At 37.0% G+C, this 26,211-nt stretch overlaps 3 protein-coding genes across 4 annotated transcripts in view; 1 reads left to right on the forward strand and 2 right to left on the reverse strand.

Annotated features, from left to right (window-relative positions):
* The window catches only part of LOC125832840 (uncharacterized), a 592,533-nt gene that overhangs the window by 44,796 nt on the left and 521,526 nt on the right, over positions 1-26,211 (forward strand). The gene's annotated exons all lie outside the window — the stretch shown is intronic.
* Positions 1,764-2,192, reverse strand: LOC125832818 (uncharacterized). The gene has a single exon (XM_049512009.1). It carries the CDS (start codon positions 2,190-2,192, stop codon positions 1,764-1,766), a length of 429 nt encoding a protein of 142 aa, XP_049367966.1.
* Positions 15,175-15,854, reverse strand: LOC125832819 (uncharacterized). The gene is made up of 2 exons (XM_049512010.1): positions 15,471-15,854; positions 15,175-15,291 (listed from the first exon to the last, which is right to left on the reverse strand). Exons 1-2 carry the CDS (start codon positions 15,852-15,854, stop codon positions 15,175-15,177), a joined length of 501 nt encoding a protein of 166 aa, XP_049367967.1.

Here is a 26,211-nt window from a genome sequence, read left to right on the forward strand (position 1 = left end):
AAAAACAATACACAATCGAGTTAAACAAGTGAATCAACACTCAACAAAGAAAAAACATAGTATTGTACCTTCACAATATTTTATTAAATGTGGCAAACTTAAAAAATGATATACAATAAAAACTTTAGGTACTAGATATTAGTATATTACTCATTAGATGTGCATAACCATGAAAATGTACCTTAGGGATATTGGTGGAGTTGTAGAGACCTTAAACTGCAGGAAGAAAGCAAATGAAATGAAATGATAAGTATTAGAGTCTCCTTTTAGTTTATTTGTAGAAATTGATTAGCAAATCAAAGGGGAGTATATTTGTGGGTCCATCCCTCATTTCGTAGAGTTATCATACAATAAGAAATTATTTTACACAACAAGGCTTCACATGCCTATTATTTTTATCCCAAAGATCTATACCACAAAATAATTATGACAATAAAGTCAATGATATATACATGGCCTGAAAATTGTTTTCAGCTTTTAAAAATAATATTTTCTTCAACTTTGAATAATAATCAAAGTCTGTGTGTTATCCTAATTCAATCTTTAAAATGCTTATTATATTCTTTCATTATCAACTTTTTTTTTACTTCTTCAAAAATCATACTATATTTTCATTTTTTTTGAAATTCATGTGATAAATTTTCCATAAAATATAATCATTACCTTTTAGACGAAAAAAGTGAGAAATTCCTGACCTCAAAGTTGGATTATCGTTTTGCTCTTCCACTTAATTAAAATGATTAAATGTCTAATTAAATAATAATATTTTAATTACATAATAACATAATTTGAATTTCAAGAGTTGTAATTCTTTAGTTATGACATTACAAATTTCTTTTGTTTTCTACTTCTTTTTAGCTTTCATATGTTAAAAAACTTTTCATATCCTTTTACCTTCTATAAAACCAATAGCTTTAGTCTTTGGTCCATTGTCAATTTATTATAATGTTTTGTTCTTTAAAATGCTCAAAATTTGGTGTATGCACAACATTCTCTGGATAAAGGTATATTCTTTTTATATTAGTTTCTTCAATTAACTTTCCTTTAAGTTGTGTAGACCTCTGTTTTGCTTTTAATAATTTTTATTCTCTTTTGCTCTTTGTTGTTCATTGCTTGCATCTTCAATCTTACGTGACTTATTTTGCTTGGTCTTCTTTTGAAATTCTTGCATTTGCCCAATTTTTTCCTTTTAAAATAAATAAATTTATACCAATTAACATAGAATACACGTGCAATGCACATGTTCGAGAACTAATTTATTATAATCATAATGATTTTATTCCAAGAAATCAGTCTTTGTTAAAATGGCATTCCACAATTTGCTAACACCTTCACACGTAGAAAAATGAATAATTTGACTCCTAGCAACCCTTCTAACAATATACATTCATGAGGTGGTGTAATTTCATAACCATAATCATCACAATATTCATCTTCTTATACAATATAATCAACATATCCATAGTAATCATTCTTCAATAATCTTTATGCCTACTAGGACATATACAAATTAAAATTGGAACCATTTAGATTCTTAACTATTCAATATTTGAAATTCACTAGCTCGACTAGAGATATCCTATTGCTTTACTAATAAGAAAACTATAAAAGGACAGAGCGGTGCACAAAAAATTCTCCTCTTCACACAGAGTTTAATAAAAAGATGCAACCCAATGAGGTGTGATATACGCAGCCTACCTTGATGCAAGACTCAACAGCTGATTCCACGACTCAAACCTGTAACCTATAAATCACATTGGTAGTTAATTATTTTTCTCCAAAAATTTAGTCTTGGTTAAAATAACATTCCTCATTCTACTAAGATCTCTTCCCTTAAGTGTCCTCCCAACACCTTCACACATAGAAAGAGGATCAATTTGACTCCTAGCAACCCTCTTAGCCAAATATTCATGTGGTGGCAACATTCCAATATCATCACAATCTTCATCTTCTTCAACACTTCCACTGTAACTATCATTCTTCATGAATGTACTTGATGATTTCTTCTTGTAAATCTTGGACCTATGAGGAATGTTAATAGGAGTTGATGATTGTTTTGGCACATGAGTAGATTCATTGTTGCTAATTGTAGCAAGTTTAGCTATTGGGATCATCTTTGAAGTAATGGATAGTTTCTTCTTCACAACATGTTGATTCCATACATCTTCTTGAAAATCTCCATTAAATGCCATTGATTTTCCTTTACTACAAAATAAAACTCTATCATGAATCATGATGTTGCCAATAGGAGGGAATTTTTTAAAAAATACAAATAAAGAAGAGAAAACACTATCATGAGTTAATTCTCACAAAATTTCAAGAATGAGTATGAAAAAAATTGGTTTCTTGAATGAGTCTTTAAGTTCTATGTATTGTTGGTATAAAAATATTTATACAATCAGGCTATGTTGCTAGAACACTTCAAAATGTCATTGAGTGTGTGTCGAATCCTTCTAAAATAATCCTTTTTTGGAGAATCCAACGCGATTGTGGCAACAATTTTGAAGAGTTTAAGCAACATAACTTGCTTGTGTGTATATTTTTTATATCGACGATAGATAGCACTTAAAAATTATTAAAGAAATCAACATTTTTCATACAATGTCACGGTTGTGTATCGAATCCTCCACAAAATATAGAATTTTTTGAGGATCCAACATGAATGCAACAACAACATAACAATCAAGTCATTAATAAGATAATAACATATAAATCACTATAACATACTTGAATTGATAACCTTTCAAAAAAATGCTACTACTAACCTGATAGTATAAAAAATATTTTCACTGACGATGTATATAACTATTACTTTGTGTACTAAGAACCAATTAGCAAAATTTCCCAAATATTTATAGGTATAGTTGGATTTTCTTGAAAATCATCAAACACAAGAACCTTCCTTCACTTTTGGCCAAATAGCTCTTAAAAAAGGGGAACTTTTTAATCCTTTTTTCTAAAAAATGGTACATTGAATTGAATAGCATATTCCACTAAAATTCCAGAAATTATTTTACTGTGGGTTTTACAAAATTCCAAAAATGAAAGAAAAGAAATACACAGATTTCAAATGCTTATATTATAAGGAAAAAATGACAAAAACAAAGAAATAATGAATAATAACCATAAATGTCACGACCCGGGAGCACCCCCTAGTCGTAACCGGCGTACTCGACCTCGAAGAGGTCTAATACAAGCCTCTTAGCATTCATTCATCGCATAGACACCAAAACCATAAGGAATTAAAAACTTTCTTCACACACGAAGATACTTTCAATAAATAGCAAGCGGAAGACTTTCTAGACTTTATACAATATGTCTCAAAACCATCTAATACCTGAATATAACATTGGGACTAAGCCCACTCAAAACTTAAGCAAATACTAGAGAGACATAAAAAAAGGAACATGTTGGTTATTGCCCTCGAATCTATGAGGACTCACCAAGTCTTCATCTTCAACTCTTAAAAACCTAACAAGTAGCCATGACATATCACCATCTCCAAATCCCTACACTTTAGTCAAAAAGCGAAAGAAAGGGGTTAACACAATTAAGTACTAAGTATGGAGACCATGCAGGAAAATATGCACAACGGACATTTACAAGAAATGTATGCTTTCATATCCTTTGATAAAACCTTTCCGTTACAAGTATAAGAGACATAATACAAGTCAACATTAACATATAAGACCATAGCCAACCATACATATACTTAACATAAATCCATATACAACCCATGCTTAACTTTAGAAGGACACATGTCATTTTATTACCATAGGACCTCTACCTAATATAACCTTAAGACACACTTGAGTGAGACAAGAAGTGACCGCCCACACGATCCTCTTCAAGCACACTTAAGTGTTCCCCAAGATTACCTTAGATAAGGACTTTATAGGCAACGTGCATAATCATACCCGATAGATAGCATATTAATGAGATGATATGTATAATGATGCTTACATAAAATAAATCATATTTAGTGGGGCGTAGTACATGTGTGGTGAGTGACCATCAATATAGTATTTCCAAGGCCTACCACCCCCTTGGAGAGGCGAAAGAGGTACAAACCCCTCAATGTGGTTACCCGGGCCTACCACCCCCCGAGCTAGGGACCAAGGTACAAACCCCTCGATATGGTTATACGGGCCTACTACCCCCTGTACTAGGCAACCAAGGTACCAACCCCTCGATATGGTTATACGGGCCTACTACCCCCCGTACTAGGCAACCAAGGTACCAACCCCTCGATATGGTTATACGGGCCTACTACCCCCCGTACTAGCCAACCAATTCCAAAATCCATATAAATCAGCCCACCAACAACATACATATATATCAACCTTCATAATTTGATCATGGAAGCATGAAAACCATAAACATCACATAATAATTCCATTTCATGATAATATGCAAAATAGACCATAATAGGATGTGTAGTAGTAATTCCATAATTCAAGAGTTCATAAATAATCATAAGGACCCATAAACTTGAAGTAGAAATAGAGGATAAATGGTTGGACTTGTGGAAAAGAAGGTTTCCACAATCAAACCCACATACCTCAACTTGTTCATGAGTATATCAACCTTAGAAATACAATTACATAACTTATTTAACTTCTATTAGCTCAGTAATGATGACGTAAAATAGGATCATCATCATAAGTAAGCCTAGCATGTACAAATACAACTATGCTCCCAAAACAGGGAATCTGGCCAGCCTAGTACCTCATGTTGCATCTTAGATTTGAAAAGGAAAATGGCAGAACTAGACTTTATAACCTTCATGAAAGATGTAGATACATATCTTAGGGTTACAAACAAACAAGGATCACCACAAAATATATTTTGTACAAAAAGATATAGTCAAGACACTAGCCGCTGGTCATGCAGGATTTCAATTCTCGGAGTCTGGGCAGAACTTGCCCTATGTTGCGTCCCATATTTCGTATCCATAACAGTTAAATTAGAATTTTACATAAACATAAAAGTTGTAGGTATACGAGTTAGCTTTCCAAATCATATTTATTCACTGCAAACTAAGTTCTAGAGCAAGAGATATGCCTAAAATACCAAACACTATCCAGCTCAAAAACAAGTTTCGTCACTTACATCCGAAAGGAATGCCATATCCTATCGATTCATATTCAACAAAGCTTCTAATGTATCAAGAAGAGGCACCTAAGTCTACCAAGTCAAGACACACATCACATTATAAAGTTCCTTCACATTCCATCATCATCACATATGAACAATAATAGAGGACACACTTTCAATCACAATACAATAACACTTTAAACAAGATCACCTTGAGATCACATGAACACCTTTATATTCACAACATGATTGCCTTTACTTCATTTGATTCTCATTCAAGTCCTTCACATCCCATTCACATATATGATATCATGTCAACACTTCAATTCCTCATATAATGCCTCCAAGGCCATAAATACAATACATTCAATAAGTAAACACCTCCACCATAAGTGGATCACACATCAATCTATCACAATTCTATATCAATTCTACCTTAACAATGAAGTTAGGTCCACTTACCCTTTTTCCCAAGCCACAATCACCATTCCTCAACTCTCCAACAATTCACAATAGATAAGCATAGATAATAATAGAAGTCAACTATTCAACTCAATCCAAGCATACTTCCATCATCATTCAATCATAAATAATAAATCCACTTCATAAGCCAACTTTAGGAAACTTGCCAAGACATGGGTTCATGGAAATTTCTTTCTTAAAACCATCAATAGACACCATTAATAACGTAAATCATCAAAAAAAATCATTTAATGCAAGAACCCATGCTTAGAATCGAAATTAGGATTTTTGTGTTTTTGGAAGAACTTTGAATCATTTGAATTGAGCTCCTTGAAAGGAAGAATAATCAAGGATAAAGAATCCCCATACCTCTAAGTTGAAAACCCACGAGAATTGAAGAAGAAGGAACTCAAAATCTTCAATCCTAGCTCCAACTTCTTCCCCTCTTCTTCTCTTCTTCACTCAAGGACCCTAACTCTTACTCTTTTAAAATGGAACAAAAATGATCCACAATCAGCCTAACACAATAATATAACCTCAAAAGAAAAGATTTGTGAAAAGACCAAAATGCCCTTAAATTTCCGGACGGACTCCTTGCTCACTGCCCAACTTTCAAAGGGCATAACTCGCTCATACGAACTCGGAATCGAGAAAACTCGGTGGCGTTGGAAAGATCATTCCAAGGGATTTCCAAACATAACTGGAACTACTCCTGGATCATCCTGAGCTAGGAGTTATGACTGCTCAAAGTTGGCCAAAAACTCACTGATTTCCCACACTTAACCAAATTTCCAGGTTCTGAACTTTTTCCAAAAGTTACTACTTCCAATTTCAAGCTACTTCATATTCATTTTAAATTGTCGGATGTAACACAATTAAAATGAAATTACATAAAAACCCCTCATAGAACCTCATTATAAAGTCAACACAAAGTCATAGGCTCTTGCTTAACCTATCATTTTCCGAGTCGTTACAATAAACATACTCAATGTAATTTCATAAGTGAGGTCTGAAAATATGGTGTATATGCGTGCAGTCGTAACTCCTATTTAGTGAAGGTAGAGATGTTGTTTCTAATAATCAACGACTTAAATAACAACAATAAATAATGCAATAATTGAAGAAAAGAAAACAATAGTAATATTAAAATTGATAAATAAAATAATCTCATGAATGAAACGTGGGAAGATAAAGTGTATACACACCTTTCTCGTAGCTTGTCACAAGAAAAAAAAGTTTTCGAAGCAGAATTGCAAGAAAAATACGAAAGCAAAAATAAGAAAGATACAAAATAAAGTAGAAAAAGCCTAAAAGAAAATGACGATTTTCATGAAAATTTCAGTTCCACTATGTGTTCTCATGAATTCCATTTCTCTTCAAAAAATATTTGTAACTGAAACGTTAAAAGGAAAATTGAGGAATTTTTGGTACATGAAAGTTTAAAAAGTGCCCACAGATTATATAAAGTTGTAAAAAAATAGTGAAATTAAGGGCCCATGAGAATTCACAAAAGATGTTAAAGTTGCCTATTTCCAGTGAATATTTATTTTAGGGATAAGACACAAGTATACCAAAATTATGGTCAAAATTTCAGATACACATCTTAACTAATAACTAAGTTCCTATTATCTCTGAAACCCATTTTATTTTGTAATTTTGTACATTTTTTGACTTACGTGACATCCTAACATCTCGTACGCGCCTCAACTACGTGAAATCCCAGAGTCTACATAAATTTAGACTCCAACTATGATTTATTTTCATTGAGCATTTGAATATGTGATATAATTAATATTCATATCATATATTTTTATTTTAAACTTAATTTTTTATATATATATATATTATGTATAATCTCAAACGTCCATTGTGTAATCATATGAGATATACCACCTCATTTAATCATAGATGTCTATATCAATTAAAACATGCGAAAGATTTTATAGCTTATTGAGGTTAATGTGTATAATTATTAAAGGAGATGATTAATTTAAGTGGCTAACATATCTATGTAATAAGTGCTTAAAATTATACATAGATCTTTTTTCAAACTTTTAGTTGAATGTCTGTTTAGTTGTACAATCGAAAACAAGTTATTATGTAGCAGATTTCAATTTGCTAAAATTAAAGCATAATTTTGTTTAATATTTAGAATGAGGTCCTTGGAGAAACTTTAAATTTATTCTCCGACAACTTATCAGTTATGAGTTTGACCCATAGAATCAACTAATGATGTTTGTGTCAGAGTAAATTATCTGTGTCACACATTTTTTCAGGAATCTTTTTGGATCTTATATAAATACAAAATATTTTTTGCACTGAACTGTCGTATTCCTTTTTTTTTTGTTAAATACTTAATATGTATGTGATAGACAAATGGGGTCAGATACAAAAATTATCAAGAGATTTGTGCAAAATACATAGTCGGATAATTGCAAGTTGAATCTAATAAATGTCGTGTTCATTTGAACTCAATTTTAATTTAAAGCTTATATATTGAGAATAAAAATCATTATATAAGTAGAAATGATAATTTATGTCACGATAAGAAAATCGAGTGTGATGGCACATGTCTTATCCCACAAGACAGGTCAACCTAAACCCAAATAAACAAGATAAATATGGAAATAAAATAGAATACAGGGCTAACATAATATGAACATTGTAAATAAATATAACATAACTCAAAATGTCCTCAAAAACTGATGTCACATGTACAAGCCTCTAAGTATTAAATTGGATTCAAAGAAAAATATAAGTCTGAATTTCTTTGTATCTAAAACAGAATAAGACATAGTGGAAGTGTAGAAAGCAAGGAAGTGAATACCAAACAACAACAATACTCAACAAGAACCCCAAATGACTCAAAGTTAAGTAATACAAAACAAAAATACTACAATAGATAATCCGAACCTCCATAAACTAAAATCTGCATAGAATCAATCAGCCCAACCTAACAGTCTTCACTCAATAACAACATAATACATATAGAACATTACAACTTGCACCTCAACACATATACATGTATATACCATTACAGTCTTCCATAATTCAACAATCACAAGGCCACAACATCACTCATGAATATTATAATACAAGGATGAAATGCAATGCAATATAGTGAAATGTCATATAAAGTGATGCATGTCTATTCAATGATACGCACCCACTGAATCTCAGTCTTGGACTCATGGGGGACATATTTGTCATGCAATCATCACAACATTCAAAAGAATCCTCGATATTAAGGAATCTATCACGGCGTGCAACACATCCCTCGAAATCATAGTATACATCGCAGTATGCGACACGACCCTAATAAAACTTGTCACGACGTGTGACACATCCCTCAAAATGATACACCCTTTTGTGGTTTTCTTATTTTTCATCAACATCACATAGTGCCCATCATAACAGTGCCTCAGTTCCAATACAAATAGGCATGTACAAATACTCAATGAAAGGATAAAATTCTAATACCAACAACAAATCACAATTAATCAAGGCACTTCATCAAGGTGAATTAGCATAATCATCCAAGTATTCAAGGCACATCATACAATAGTATAACAATAATTTCCTTTTTACACCACAACAACACTAGAATTCATACAATATTTAATAAGAACAAGAATTGTAACACCCCGTATGCTAGAAAGACTAGATTTCAGAAAATCAGAAGTTGCAGGTGCCACCAACGGGCACCACCCACGGACCGTAGGTGGGGTCAGTGGTTGGCCACCTCCAGCCCCTCCCAAGAAACTCAGAAAATCTTAGCCAATGGTCGACCCATGTCAGGATCTACGGACCATAGGTGGGACAATGGTCTATGGTTCGAACCCCCGGGAACCAACCTCTGAAGCAAAACAACGGTTGACGAAGATGGACCGTAGGTCCATCGAAGGTTCGTCAGTTGGCCTCGACAACTTTTAAGTCAAGGATCATTTGGTCTTTTCCCTAAGCGTTGGACATCTAAACTATGTCATTTAATCCCTAAACTACGTCATTTTAGTCAGTTTTAGCCTAGTAACTTAATTAGAACTTACCCTGTCATCTCAAAGAATAAGCGGATCTTCCCTTGCATGCGGATCTTAAAGTCGTGAATCTTTTGATGGCCGGTAGCTGCTTTCTGCTCTCCTTATTAGTGCCAACTCCACTAGGTATAGGGAGGGAGTCTTCTACAAGTCGCATTACTGGTCGATGACCTGATTTTGGAAGCAGTCGAGATGTCTTTCCTGGGGGAACCCTTCCTTGCATTCTTTTATTGTATTCGCTTCAATCGCTCCTGAATCGGGCCTAGTCAACTCATTCTCCAAAAAAATTCATCAAGTTGAATGAGAAAAAGGAGAAAGAGTCAACCAACCCTCTCCAAGAACGCAACAAGGTTTCCTCCCGTTCTAGCCCCGAAATCAAAAGATTTCTTCGTGAAAGTCATCACCAGGTATGTGGGATTTCACTAATGGATTCCTTTCACCCATTAGGTCCCTAGATTTCAGTCAGATTCTTGATTCTCTATATCATGCTTAGACCTAGGGTTTCTAGAACTTCAGAATATTGTTGTGATTTAGCTGTTAGACTAATCCAAATCAAATTATCATGTTTTCGTGGAATTGTTGCCTAGTTCTTGCATGAAACTCAGGACCATAGTTGGGTAGATTTATTTAGTTCATGAAATACATTTTCTAGGTCAGTTTATTCAGATATACATGCCCCAGATAAGATTGTTTCATTATCAGTATATTAATGTTGCATTTTCAGTTAACATGTCAATATTTTGAGCTATTTAGTATTACCGAAATTCAGTTATAATGTGTTACTTACATAATCAGTTGGGAGTAGGCTTAATACCGAGTGGACTAAAGGTCGATCACCCTCATAGTCCTAGAACTACATGCCCTCATAGGATAAGTCCCCTTTGTGGGCAATATATTTAGTGATCACGCCAGTCATTCTTTTATACCCCTGGCAAGGTATATTGGATCCTCTCAATGGGGCGATACATCGGACTCCACAGATAGCTCTCGTGGTTTTAGGTCGGTTAACAGTAGTTCCCACAGTCAGATTCTAGTGCATTGACAAGGTTATCAGTTACAGTTCAGTATTCAGTCTTAGTATGTCATGTACTTGGTCATTGCATTCAGTTAGTTTAGTATTCAGTATATTTCAGTATTTACCTCATATTCATATTATGTCATTGCTCTTATTGCTTGTTCAGTTATGTATATATTTTTCAGCTTTATCCTATCCTGCATACTCAGTACCTTTCAAGTACTGACACATACTCTGCGCTACATCTTTTCATGATGTATGTTCAGGTTCCCAACATCCAGATCATGTATAGATCGGTTCCCGATCTCCATTTTAGCAGCTTCATTGGTGAGTCCTCATACTTCAAGGACAATAGACATGCTTTACACTTTAGTCTTTTTATTCAGTTTTTAGTTTTGCTAGAGTTAGCTGGGGGGATGTCCCAACAACTTTAGTCAGTTAGAGGTTTTTTCAGACAGAGTACTAGATTCAGTTTTAGTTTTGAGTTTGATCCTCCAGTTGTTATTAAACTGATCATAGTCTTTTATATATTCAGATCAGTATTGGGTATTCCCCACTTTTAGTTATCATTGTTTAAGCTTCCGCATAATATATTTATTCAGTAATCTTTTAGTATGATTATGGTATGCCAGCTTAGGGTTAACTTGGGGTCACTTTTGTTTACGTCCAGGGGTAGCCTCGGAGTGTGACAAACTTGGTATCAGACCACTAGGTTCAAGATTCCTAGGATGTCTGAAAAGCCACACTAAGTAGAGTCATTTTAATGAGTATGAAGCGCACCACACCTATGGGGGGGAGGCTATGAAGTGTTTTAGGAAAAACTTCACTTTCTTGTTATTCTTATCGTGTGTGAGTGTGATCTTCTTTCTAATTCGATGTTATGCATTTTCAGATCATGCCTCCTCGTAGAGCTTACCCAAGGAATGCTAATGCACACAATGCTGACGTAGTTCCTCCAGTCCCAGATCATGAAGTTTCAAATGCATAGTTTCGGAACACCATTTAACTTTTGCCCTAGAGTGTAGCTAACCAAAACAATTAGCAGGTTCCAGTTCCTGCAAATGCTAGTGGTGGATCAGTGGCAGATAGGGTCCGTGATTTTTTTAGGATGAACCCACCTGTGTTTCTAGGGTTGTAAGTTGGTGAAGATTCCCAGAACTTCATTGATGAGGTAAAGAAAATCTTTGGAGTGATGTAAGTGACTGATAATGATAGGGTTGGATTGGCATCCTACCAGCTTAAGGATGTGGCTCACATATAGTTCACTCAGTGGAAAGACAACAAGAGCTACTTTGTCTTTTGTAACTCCCTATATAGCAGTAAGCTTAGGTGTCAGTTGATTAACGTTTCAAAGTCACTTCATCCGGTTCCAAGTGTCGACGATCGTAAATCAGTATAAACCTAACTGAATGAGTTGGGGTCGATCCCACAGAGAGTAGCTTTCTTTGAATTCGAATATGAAAACATGACCGAGACCTTTGCAGTCGAACAATCACCATACTTGACAATTTTATAAGTCAAACTTCAATATGTCGTTACCAACCCACTTCAACAATCAACAAGGAACAATCAAATAACGAGATAACACTTGGGGAGTTGACTAACCAATTGTCGAATTTAACTTAACGGGTGTACATCATTACCAACAATATTAATTCGTTGTGGGTAGAATGAATTATAAGTAAAGCAATTTTCTCTCGAACAATTACCTTATTTTCGTTGAATTCTCTCGAACTTCAACACTATCCATAAGACGCCTAGTTCACTTTCTCATCAAATCAACTCTTTTGAGCAAGATACAAAGGCTGAATCTCAAGTTTTACTTTCTCAAGCTAAAATAGTAATGACCTACTACTAAGGATGCCGAATTACTACGTTGGCTCTATACTTCTCTCTCGAGCAAGCACAAAACTCTGAACTATATTGCATTAAACATGGAATAATGAAGTTAAACCACAGTAATAATTTAGACCCACTTCAAATTAACACCAAAATTTTCTAATTGATGTCACCCATTTAGTCAAATGCAACAATTGGTCACATTGTCAAACCCCCAAGGTTAGAGTTTTAGCCAATCATAGCAAAAAGATGAAATTCAATACCTGCCACATTTTCCATAGCTGGGTAAATGAAATTCAAAAGTCAAAATTGAATAATATCTTCTCTAATACAAAACCCAAATGAAAAAACTTGCTAAAATCACTTGAAATCAATGATAGTAATGTTTTTGCTCTCTATCTTTTGTTCCTCACAACTTCTGAATACTTTCTCTCTCTTACAAATATCAATTTATACGATTTTGGTATGTGGATTTTTGGGACCAATCGGCAAGGTTAGTCGGGCTTCGCCGACTGTTCGATGACTCATTGATCGACCTTCGTCTCACCTTCATTCTTCACATCTTCTTAGTCTAACCAGTGTAATTTAGGCGAGCCAGATCAGGATCGTCGTTTCATTCCGCGATGCACCTTTTTGCCCTTTTAACTCGCCTATCAGCACTTATCTGGTTCTCCATCAGTATTTTTGGTGATGTGGTCATCCTTCGCTGATGCGATCAGTGACACTTCGAGTGGAACTACTCGCCGAAGTTACTCCTAATCCAATCTCAGAGTTCTGTAAATTTAGGCTATATAGGATAAACTTGGTGATTCACCGAGTGATCTCGGCGACCATCATTTGTGTTTTTCCTCTTCTCTTTTTCGACTTGCGTTGTATTTGTTGACCATTTTATCCTAGCTTCATTCCTCAACCCATATATCTGAAAATCAAGGGCTTACATTAGTCATTAGCATAAATGGAGCATTTGAGGGCCTTAAATCTATGCAAACAAAGCCCTAAATGAGTCCAAATCTCAGACTCATCAACACCCCTAATTAAACTTTTGCTTGTCCTCAAGTAAAACTCAAGTTCAGCAGTTCAAAAAGGATGTCTCAAACTGTGCTATAGAAAACTCAATAATGAATGCAAACAACAAGACTCAACTTACTCATGCAAGGATTAATTGTGCAATCAAAGGTTCAAGTTGTGGCTCACCATTACCAAAGATTCTCAGGTTCCTAGTTCAAGCTCAACAAAGGTACTCAAATGCCCTCGCACAAAGGATGATTCCATATTTACACACTATTCTTCACCAATTAAAAAATTCAGAATTACATACAACTCTCACACTCACAAAGATGAACACATGCATGACTTCACCCATAGGTTTGCCCTTATTTTCCAACCAACATTCGTTTTAGCTCACTCAAGATCAAAAAGGTCTTTTCAAGGCTTGTAACGGGGCTGAGTGTAAAGGTATGGTCGTTTAGGCTCAGTGGCTGCTATCCTCATGAAGTGTGGTATGAACAACACTTTCTTTCCTTTTCTTCAACATTTTCACTCATGCTCAAAATTCACCCTATTATTCACTTCTCATGGAATACCTGACACCCCATTTCTTTTGCAACTTTCACAACTTTATTTCAAGACATTTTCATTTTTTTTCTTCTCACTTTTTTGTATGGAGGGGTTCCATCTTTCTCAAAACCATGGATCAAGGGGGACTTCTTTGCACTTCTTGATTTACCTTCTCTTTTCACCACACCCCCAAGTTAGACCTTTGGCCTAAGTTGTATATTTAAACAAACCACACTGCATGAGGATTATGGGTGAATGGTTATAGAGGGGTTACAATTCCATCAAGTTTCTTCCAAGAAAAGGATAAGGCTCAAAGGGTGTTCAAGCCAAGTTCACACACTCACAAGGTAGGCAACAAAAGAGGTATAATGTCAAATTGTTTCACTTTTCAAAGTTGTTGCCTAAGATCATTTCAAGAGTTAGCATCACTTAGTCAATCGGACCAAGGGGAAAATTCTAGGTGTCATCACACAAGGTTCACGGTAAGCTCATCACACAAGGTATTAGACCTAATATCAAACAAGACTCCACACTTTTGCTAGTGTGCAATATTTATCACAAGAGACTCATTCGATAATCGGCTAGTCACAACGAGATGCGAAAAGTTCACATATTGTCTATGCAACTTCAGTTTGCCTCATTGTAACTGCACATTCATTTTTGTTCGATTAAGAGGACTATTCAAGTCATCGGTATTGATCATGATTGATACTCAAATTAATAACTTTTTTCAAATGAGCAAGGGACTCATGACCAAACACACACCCCCACCAAAAGCATTCAACATTCTCCCCAATGTGAGTAGAGAATAGATAATACCAAAAATGGAAAATAAAGATAAACTACTGATATGTAAACACACAAAGCAAGGTGACAAGGAATATTCACTAGGCACCCATTTGGCGAAAACTTGTAAAAGTCACCGAAATGCTCGAGAGATTCACCCAATGATCTGGATATCACAGTTATTTCTAGTATGCAATACGTTAAAGAAGGGGAGAAAAGGTGGAGTTGAAAGAAATTGGTGAATCGGTCGGTGCTTCGCCTAATCGACTTGCAACCTCGCTGAATGATCCATTGGGTCAGGCCATCAGAGCGAGGGAAAAAGGGTGGAGAAATTTGGGTCGCCCAATCACTTCGATGAGTCGCTGAGTGATGAAGTTTCCCCGCCTAATGTTCCAGTATCTCAGCTCCATTTTGAAAGTCCAGAAGGCGGACTAGGTCGGGATCGCTGAACAACTTCGGTGATCCACCAATTGAGTCTTCACCTTGCGTAATTTCTTGCACCTGCAAAATCAGCGTACATTATTTGAAATACTAACACTTGGGTTGCCTCTCAAGAAGCGCCTTATTTAATGTCGTGGCATGACGTGGAAATGCTCTCAAGCATTTTCCAGATACACTATTTCAATCAGAGAAATCTCTTGGCATTCACCGAAATACAACTTCAAGCGTTGCCCATTCACCTTGAATGCAAGTCTCTCTTCACCTTCGACTTTAATGGCACCATTTATCAATACCCGTGTTACTCCGAATGAACCTGACCATTTAGATTTGAATTTTCCCAAAAAGAGCCTGAGTCGAGAATTATATAGTAAAACCCAATCTCCTACTTTGAACTCCCTTTTAAGGATTCTAGAATCATGCCACTTCTTCATCTTTTTCTTGTAAAGAGTTGAACTTTCATATGCCTTGAACCTGAATTCGTCCAACTTATTTAGCTGATCTACTCTCTCTTTTGAAGTCTTTGTCCAGTCCAGATTTAGAGCTTTCAATGCACATAATGCTTTGTATTCCAATTCAACCGGTAAATTGCAAGATTTTCTGAAGACTAGCTGATACAGAGACATTCCAATTGGTGTTTTGTATACAATGCAATATGCCTAAAAAACATCATCAAGATTTCGAGACCAATCAGTCCTATTTTCATTCACCGTCTTGGCTAGGATACTCTTGATCTCCCGGTTTGACACTTTAACTTGGCCACTCGTTTGGAGATGATACAAAGTTGCTACTTTCTGTTTCACTCCATACTTGCTCAACGCGGATGCAAAATGCTTGTTGCAAAAATGGGATCCCCAATCACTAATAATAGCCTGAGGAGTACCAAATATAGCAAAGATGTAGCATTTTAGAAATTGAACAACACTTTTCCCTTCATTGTTCGGAAGTGCAACAGCTTCCACCCATTTAGAAACATAATCTACCACCACCAAAATATACTTATTACCAAAGGAACTCACAAAAGGACCCATGAAATCTATTCCCCAGACATCAAATAGCTCAACTTCTAAAATGGGTGTGAGAGGCAACTCGTGCCTTTTAGACACTCCACCTTTTTTCTGACATTCAGTGCACTTCTTAACAAACTTATGAGCATCCTTGTTGATGGACGGCCAGTAGTAACCACTTTAAAGGACTTTTGTAGCTGTACATATGCCACCATGATGACCCCCAACTGGTGAAGCGTGACAAGCATGGAGAATTTCGATGGCTTCTTTCTCCAGAACTCATCTCCTAATGATATGGTCTGCACACTCTCTGAATAAATGTGGTTCATCCCAAAAATACTTGTTAACATCGAACAAGAACCTCTTTTATTGGTAGAAGTTCAGTTCTTCCGGTATTAATCCACACACTATGTAATTGGAAAAATTAGCATACGAAGGAGGTTGTTTGAGAGTCACCGTGAATACCTGTTCATCGGGAAAGGCATCATTTATATCGATCTCCAGCTCGTCATTTTCCTTGCCTTCCAATCTTGATAAGTGATCAGCCACCTAATTTTCACAACATTTCCTATCTTTGACTTCAAAGTCGAATTCTTGCAATAGTAGTACCCACCTTATCAATCTTGGCTTGGCATCCTTCTTTGCCATCAGATAACGCAGTGCAACATGATCAGTGTGAACAACCACTTTAGTGCCTATCAAGTATGCCCGAAACTTCTCAAACGCATATACTACCGCAAGCAATTCTTGTTCTGTAACTATATATTTACGTTGAGCACTTTTTAGAGTTTTGCTTGCATGTAAATGGGGTGGAATAGTTTGTTGCATTTTTGCCCCAGTACGACACCTAATGCCATGCCGCTTGCATCACACATCACTTCGAATGGTTCTGACCAATTGGGACTAATGATAACCGGGGTGGAGACCAATATTTCTTTCAAGCACTTGAAGCTCACCATGCAAGCATCATCAAAGTGGAATTTCACCTCCTTCTCGAAAAGTTTGCATAGAGGATGTGCAATTTTTGAGAAGTCTTTGATGAATCTCCGGTAAAAATCAGCATGCCTCAAGAAACTACAAATCCCCTTCACCGATATTGGTAGTGGTAGCTTCTCAATCACTTTAATCTTTGCTTTATCAACCTCCAGCCCTTATTGCGACACTTTGTGACCAAGAACTATACCTTCCCTAACCATGAAGTGACATTTTTCCTAGTTTAGGACCAAATTTGTCTCCACACATCTTTGGAGAACTTGTCCCAAGTGTGCCAAACATGCTTCAAAAGTGTCACCCACAACCGAGAAGTCATCCATAAAGACTTCCATTGAATCCTCCACCATATCAGCAAAAATAGAAAGCATGCAACGTTGAAATGTTGCCGGAGCATTACATAACCTGAACGACATCCGTTTGAAGGCAAAAGTTCCATATGAACAGGTGAATGTGGTTTTCTCTTGGTCTTCCAGAGCAATGGAGATTTGGTTATAACCAGAGTATGCATCCAAGAAGCATTACCAACCTCTCTCTGAAAGTCGATCAAGCATTTGATCCATGAAAGGCATGAAGAAGTGATCTTTTTCGGTCCAAAAGTTTAGCTTCCGGTAATCTATGCATACTCACCATCCGGTCACCGGTCTCATGGATACAAGCTCCCCCTTTTCATTTGGGACTACTGTGATGCCCCTTTTTTCGGTACATATTGCACCGGACTTACCCATTTTCTATCTGCAATAGGGTAGATCACACCTGAATCCAACCACTTTATTATCTCCTTTTTCACCACCTCTTGCATCGGTGGATTCGATCTCTACTGATGTTCAACCCTCGGTTTACAATCACTATCAAGCTGAATGTTGTGAGTGCAAATGCTGGGGGGAATTCCCACTATGTCAGCAATAGTCCAATCTATAGATTTTATATGCCTTTTCAACATCTCAATGAGCAATTTTACCTGCCATTCAAGCAAGTCAGTTGCAATGATTACCAATAAGGTTTTATTTGCCCCTAAGAAAGCATATCGGAGATGGGAGGGAAGTACTTTCAATTCCAGATTCGGTGGTTCTTCTATTGATGGCTTTGCGGGAGGACTTTCTCAAATTTTTAGATCAATGTCCAACTTCAATGGGGTCTTTGAATATTCCCTCATACCTGAAAGAGCAACTACTACCTCTTTGTAGACTTGAATTTCAAACTCATCATAGTTCGCAAGAACGGCCTCAAGTGGTTCACTCATACACATCAAATGGCTCACACTAGCCACCGCCTCATCAATAACATCAACAGTAGAAACCACGTGAATATCGCTTGGGTGTTTCATTGACTTATAAACATTAACGTTACTTTATCATCGTCGTTAAATGTCGTGATAAGCTCATCCCATGACGTGATAGAATTCTTTGGTAGCTCGGCCAACCACATGCTAGCCTCCCCCTTCAGAGATAGAGGAAATAATCTAAGCCAGATTGATTCGAGTGGCACGTTCTTGAATGAAAATAGGTTGCTTAGATCTATAAAATTCCTCACATGATCATGTGGATCTTCAAGAGCTAACCCACCATAAAGTCCCTTTATTTGGAGGAGATGAAAAGTAGTGCTCATAACCTAAAATGTTACATTCTCATCAACTGATGTTAGGCAAATTGCACCCATTTCACTCGATTGGGTTGGGTTGTATGCACTATTGACATCCTAGATACCATCTCGGGGGCCTGCTAGGCTACCATTCACCTCTTCCTCACTCAATTTTACTTTTATTCAGTCCAACCAACACTACCACAATGCAGTCTAAATCGATTCAACTACAACCGACAAATTCACAAGTCAAATCTTTGATAAAAGAACTCTAAAAAATGCTACACCCGGTAGCGGCGTCATTTTGATTAACGTTTCAAAGACATTTCATCCGATTCTTAGTGTCGACGATCGTAAATTAGTATAAACCCAACTGAATGAGTTGAGGTTGATCCCACAGAGAGTAGCTTTCTTTGAATCTGAATATGAAAATATGACCAAGACCTTTACAGTCGAAACAATCACCACACTTAACAATTTTATAAGTCAAACTTCAATATGTCATTACCAACTCACTTCAACAATCAGCAAGGAACAATCAAATAATGAGATAACACTTGGGGAGTTGACTAACCAATTGTCGAATTTAACTTAATGGGTGTACATCATTACCAACAATATTAATTCGTTGTGGGTAGAATGAATTATAAGTAAAGCAATTTTCTCTCGAACAATTACCTTATTTCCGTTGAATTCTCTCGAACTTAAACACGATCCATAAGACGCCTAGTCCACTTTCTCATCAAATCTACTCTTTTGAGCTAGATACAAAGGCTGAATCTCATGTTTTACTTTCTCAAGCTGAAACCGTAATGACCCACTACTAAGGATGCCAAATTACTACGTTGGCTCTATACTTCTCTCTTGAGCAAGCACAAAACTCTGAACTATATTGCACTAAACATGGAATAATGAAGTTAAACCACAATAATAAAATATTTAAACCCACTTCAAATTAACACCAAAATTTGCTAATTGATGTCACCCATTTAGTCAAATGCAACAATTTGTCACATTGTCAAACCCCAAGGTTAGGGTTTTAGCCAATCATAGCAAAAAGATGAAATTCAATACCTGCCATGGTTTCCATAGTTGGGTAAATGAAATTCGAAAGTCAAAATTGAATAATATATTCTCTAATACAAAACCAAAATGAAAAAACTTGCTAAAGTCACTTAAAATCAACGATAGTAATGTGTTTGCTCTCTATCTTTTCTTCCTCACAATTTCTGAATACTTTCTCTCTCTTGCAAAAATCAATTTATACAAGTTTGATGTGTGGCCTTTTCAGACCAATCAGTGAGGATAGTCGGGCTTCGTCGACTGTTCAGTGACTCGTTGATCGACCTTCATCTCGCCTTCATTCTTCACATCTTCTTAGTTTAACCACTGTATTTTAGGCGAGCCAGATTAGGATCGCCGTTTCATTCCGTGATGCACCTTTTTGCCCTTTTAACTTACCTATCAACACTTACTTGGATCTTCATCAGTACTTTTGGTGACGAGGTCATCCTTCGCCGACGCGATCGGCGACACGCCGAGTGGAACTACTTCTCGCCGAAGTTACTCCTAATACAATCTCAGAGTTTTGTAAATTTAGGCGATAGAGGAGCAACTTGGCGATTCACCGAGTGATCTCGGCAGCCATCAGGCTTGTTTTTCCTCTTCTCTTTTTCAACTTGCATTGTCGTTGTTGACCATTTCTGTCCTAGCTCCGTTCCTCGACCCATATATATGAAAATCAAGGGTTTACATCAGTTGTTAGCATAAATGGAGCATTTGAGGGCCTTAAATCTATACAAACAAAGCCCTAAATGAGTCCAAATCTCGAACTCATCATCAGTCCCAAAACTCTTTTAGAACTCTTCTCAGTCTATACTCTAGTTGATGACCAGTTAAAGCTAGACGAGTATACAGAAATTGCCCTATCACAGTCTATCAAAAAGTCACCTCATTCAATCTTGTAGAGTTAGAACTGGTAGATTTCGATATTATTCTAGGCATAGATTGGTTACATTCCTGTTATGCCTCAGTCAATTGTAGTATTAGGATTATTCATTTTTTCAGTTTCCAGACGAGCCAATCTTAGAATGGAAGGGTAGTTGTTCAGTGCCTATGGGTCGATTCATTTCTTACCTTAAGGCAAGAAATATGATCTCTAAGGGTTATCTCTATCATCTAGTTCGGGTTAAGGATTCAAGCTCCGAAACCCCAACTCTTGAGTCAGTTCCAGTAGTAAATGAGTTTCCAGAAGTTTTTCCAGAAAATCTTCTCGGGGAGTTCCTCCCGAAAGGGAAATCGACTTCGAAATTGATCTTCTTCCAGACAACCTATTTCTATTCCTCCTTACAAAATGACTCCAGTTGAGCTTAAGGAATTGAAAGAGAAGTTGAAAGACCTTCTAGATAAGGGCTTCATCAGACCTAGTATTTCCCATGGGGTGCCCAGTGTTGTTCATGAAAAAGAAATATGGTTATCTTAGGATGTGCATTAACTATCAGCAGTTGAATAAAGTCACAATAAAAAATAAGTACCCTATCCCAGGATTGATGACTTGTTCGACCAACTTCAGGGTGCTAGTCAATTTTTTAAGATAGACCTCAGATTCGGTAATTATCAACTCAGAGTTAGAAATAGTGACATTCCTAAAACAACCTTCAGAACTCGGTATGACCATTATGAATTTGTAGTTATGCCATTTGGACTAACCAATGCTCCTGTAACTTTTATGGATTTGATGAACAGGGTGTTCAAGCAGTATTTGGACTTGTTCATTATCATCTTTATTGTTGATATCCTCATTTACTCTAGGAATGAGGAAGAACATGCGACTCATTTAAGGGTTTTCCTGCAAACTCTCAAAGATCGTCAGTTATTTGCTAAGTTTAGCAAATGTGAGTTTTGGTTACAATCAGTTGCTTTCCTTGGGTATATTGTGTCTAGCGAAAAGATCTGAGTGATTCTCAGAAAATAGAAGCAGTGAAACAATGGCCCAGACCTTCATCTCCTATAGATATCAAAAGTTTCTTAGGTTTGGCTGGTTATTACAGACGGTTCGTGGAAGGATTTTCATCCATAGCTTCTCCATTGACTAAGTTGACTCAGAAAAAGGTTAAGTTCTAATGGTCAGATGATTGTGGGAAGATCTTATCAGAACTGAAAACTAGGTTGACTACAACTCCTGTTTTGACTCTACCAGAGGGTTCAGACGGTTATGTGATCTATTGTGATGCATCAAGAGTCGGCCTAGGTTGTGTGTTGATGCATCGAGGTAAGGTTATAACATATGCTTCTAGACATCTTAAGGTGCATGAGAAGATTTATCCGACTCATGACCTCGAATTTGCAGCCATAGTATTTTCCCTTAAGATTTGGAAACATTACTTGTATGGTGTTCACGTAGATGTGTTCACATACCATAAGAGCCTTCAGTATGTTGTCACCTAGAAAGAGTTGAATCTTTTCCAGAGGAGGTGGCTTGAATTCCTCAAGGACTATGATATAAATGTGATTTACCATCCTAGTAAGGCCAATGTAGTAGCAAATGCTCTTAGTAGACTAACTATGGGTAGTATCGTACATGTTGAGGAAGAAATGAACGAACTAGCGAAAGATGTTCACCGGCTTGCTCGCTTAGGAGTTTTTCTTATGAGCATATCAGATGGTGGTGTGACAGTTCAGAATGGGTCGAGGTTAAGGAAAAATAAGACAGTGATCCTATATTGCTTCAACTAAAGGGTGCAATTCATCAGCAGAGAATTGAGGTTTTCTCCCAAGGGGGAGATAGTGTGCTTCGATATCAGGGTCGTTTATGTGTTCCTAAGGTGAGTACGTTGAGACAAAAAATTCCTGCAGAAGCCCATAACTCCAGGTATTCTATTCATCCAGGCGCAATTAAGATGTACCGTGATCTGCGAGAAGTCTTTTGGTGGAATGACATGAAAAGGGATATAGCAGATTTTGTGGCTAAGTTCCCTAATTGTCAGCAGGTGAAGGTAGAACATCAGAAACTAAGAGGTATGACTAAAGAGATTAACATTCCTGGAAGGGGGAAGTGATAAACATGGACTTCATTACAGGTTTACCTCGTACTCATAGACAACCTAACTCCATTTGGGTGATAGTAGACAATGTTACTAAGTCCGCTCATTTCTTGGCTGTCAAGACTACGTATTTGGCGTAGGACTATGCCAAGATTTACATTAATGAGATAGTCAGGTTGCACGGGGTTCCTTTGTCTATCATCTCAGATAGAGGTCCTCAGCTTACCTCTTATTTCTGGAAGTCATTTCAGAAAGGTATTGGTACTCAGGTTAACCTCAGCACATCATTTCATCCACAGACGAATGGTCAGGCATAACGTAACATTCATACCTTAGAGGATATGTTGAGAGCTTGTGTGACCGACTTCAAGGGTAGTTGGGATGATCACCTTCCTCTTATAGAGTTCGCCTACAATAATAGGTATCTAGTATTCAGATGGCCCCTTATGAGGTATTGTATGGGTGTAGATGTAGATCTCCAGTTGGTTGGTTTCAAGTAGGTGAAGCAGCCTTGATAGGGCCAGATTCGATTCATGATGCTATGGAAAAAGTTTAGCTCATCAGAGATAGACTTAAGACAGACCAGAGTCACCAGAAGTCCTATGCATATGTAAGGAGAAGGAACTTGGAGTTCCAAATTGATGATTAGGTTTTCCTGAAAGTGTCACCTATGAAGGGGGTGATGAGATTTGGCAATAAAGGGAAGCTCAGTCCTACATATGTAGGCCTTTACAATATTTTGAAAAAAGTTAGTAAAGTGGCCTATGAGTAAGAGTTACCAGCAGAACTAGCAGCAGTCCATCCAGTCTTTCACATTTTGTTGTTGAAAAAGTGTGGGGGATCTAACATCTATAGTACCATTGGAAAGTGTGGCTGTGAAGGATAGTCTCACTTATGAGGATGTGCAGTTGAGATTCTTGATCGTCACGTTCAAAGGTTAAGAAACAAAGAAGTCGCTTTTGTTAAAGTTTTGTGAAGGAGTCAATCCGTAGAGGGAGCTACTTGGTAAGCAGAAGCAGCCATGAAGGCCAAGTATCCTCAGCTCTTTCTTTCCGATTCCATTCCAGCTTGAGGTAATAGTTCCTCTCCAGTCTTTCAGTTACTGATACGTAATTTCAGTCTTAGTTTCATTTTTCTTCGGCTATTCTTGCATTTTCAGCGTATTTGCATGTTTTTGGAACTTAGTTCAGTCAGATTTCAGTTTCCAGTACTTAGTGGTAGGGTTTACAACTCTTTGCCTCCATATTCATCTAGCTTAGCCTTCATTCGAGGACGAATGTTCCCAAGGGGGAGATAATGTAACACCCCGTATGCTAGAAAGACTAGATTACAGAAAATCAGAAGTTGCAGGTGCCACCAATGTGCACCACCCACAGACCGTAGGGTGATCCACGAACCGTAGGTTGGGTCCGTGGTTGGCCACCTGCAGCCCCTTCCTGAAACCCAGAAAATCTTAGCAAAGGGTCGACCCATGCCAGGACCTACGGACCGTAGGTGGGACCACGGTCCGTGGTTCAGACCCTGGGAGCCAAACTCTGAAGACAAACAATGGTTGATCAGGATGGACCATAGGTCCATCGATGGTCTGTCGGTTGGCCCCGACAGCTTTTAAGATAGGGGTGGTTTGGTCTTTTCCCTATGCGTTGGACGTCTATACTGCGTCATTTTAGTCAGTGTTTGCCTAGTAACTTAATTAGAACTTACCCTAGTCAACTTATTCTGCAAAAAAATTCATCAAGGTGAACGAGAAAAAAGAGAAAGAGTCGACCAACCCTCTCCAAGAACGTAACAAGGTTTCCTCTAGTTCCAGCCCGAAAATCAAAAGATTTCTCCGTGAAATTCGTCACCAGGTATGTGGGATTTCACTAGTGGGTTCCTTTCACCCATTATTTCCCTAGAATTCAGTCAAATTCTTGATTCTCTATATCATGTTTAAACCTAGGGTTTCTAGAACTTTAGAATATTGTTGTGATTCAGCTGTTAGACTAATCCAAATCAGAATATCATGTTTTAATGGAATTGTTTCTTAGTTCTTGCATGAAACTCAAAACCCTAGTTGTGGAGATTCGTTTAGTTCATGAATTACACTTGCTAGGTCAGTTTATTCAGATATACATGGCCCATTTAAGAATGTTTCATTATCAGTATATTAATGTTGCATTTTCAGTTAGCATGTGGGTATTTTGAGATATTCAGTATTACCGAAATTCAGTTATAATGTGTTACTTACATAATCAGTTGGAAGTAGGCTTAATATCGAGTGGACTAAAGGTCAATCACTCTCATAGTCCCAGAACTACGTGCCCCCATAGGATATGTTCCATCTGTGGGCAACATATTTAGTGATCACACCAGTCATGCCTTTATACCCTTGGCAAGGTATATTGGGTCCTCTCGAGTGGGCGATAATCGGACTCCACGGATAGCTCTCGTGGTTTTATATCGGTTAACAATAGCTCCCACAATCAGATTCTAGTGCATTGACCAGGTTATCAGTTACAGTTCAGTATTTAGTCTCTGTATGTCATGTACTTGGTCATTGCATTCAGTTAGTTCAGTATTCAGTATATTTCAGTATTTACCTCATGTTCAGATTATGGCATTGCTCTTATTGCTTGTTCAGTTATGTATATATTGTTCAGTTTTATCCTATCATACATGCTCAGTACCTTTCAAGTATTGACGCATACTCTGCGCTACATTTTTTCATGATGTAGGTTCAAGTTCTCAGCATCCAGATCACGCATAGATCGGTTCCCGATCTTCAGTTTAGCAGCTTCAGTAGTGAGTCCTGATACTTCGATGACAATAGACATGCTTTACACTTTAGTCATTTTATTCAGTTTTCAGTTTTGCTAGAGTTAGCTGGGGGCATGTCCCAGCAACTTTAGTCAGTTAAAGGCTTTTTCAGACATAGTACTAGATTCAGTTTTAGTTTTGAGTTTGATCATCCAGTTGTTATTAAACTGATCATAGTCTTTTATATATTCAGATCATTATTCGGTATTCCCCACTTTTAGTTATCACTATTTAAGCTTCTGTATAATATATTTATTCAGTAATCTTTTAGTATGCTTATGATATGCCAGCTCAGGGTTAACTTGGGGTCACTCGTGATCCTAGGTCTTGTGTTTACGTTCAGGGGGTAGCCTCGAGGCGTGACAAGAATATTACTAATCCTTTCATCAATTTTCATTACTCCCATTTACACAACAAGGAATTCAAGGTTTAATACACTTAAAGAAGGTTCAAGAGGTCCACTTGCCTTAATGGGGAGAAATCAAATCGAAACTTGAGCATTTCCTTCACGTGCATCCACATAATCTACCCCAAATAATCAAATATAGAATACCCATAAGAAA

This window comes from Solanum verrucosum, unplaced genomic scaffold, assembly GCF_900185275.1.
Source record: "Solanum verrucosum unplaced genomic scaffold, falcon-dt-bn FXZP01000037.1, whole genome shotgun sequence".
Classification (NCBI taxonomy): Eukaryota; Viridiplantae; Streptophyta; class Magnoliopsida; order Solanales; family Solanaceae; genus Solanum; species Solanum verrucosum.

Bases quoted from the DNA above. Each gene is read 5' to 3' on its own strand.
- LOC125832818 (XM_049512009.1), bottom strand. From the start codon at position 2,192: ATGGCATTTAATGGAGATTTTCAAGAAGATGTATGGAATCAACATGTT.
- LOC125832819 (XM_049512010.1), bottom strand. From the start codon at position 15,854: ATGTCTCTGTATCAGCTAGTCTTCAGAAAATCTTGCAATTTACCGGTT. The intron at 15,292-15,470 runs GTGAATGGGCAA...CTGATTTTGCAG, and splicing joins AAGAGAGACTTGCATTCAAG to GTGCAAGAAATTACGCAAGG.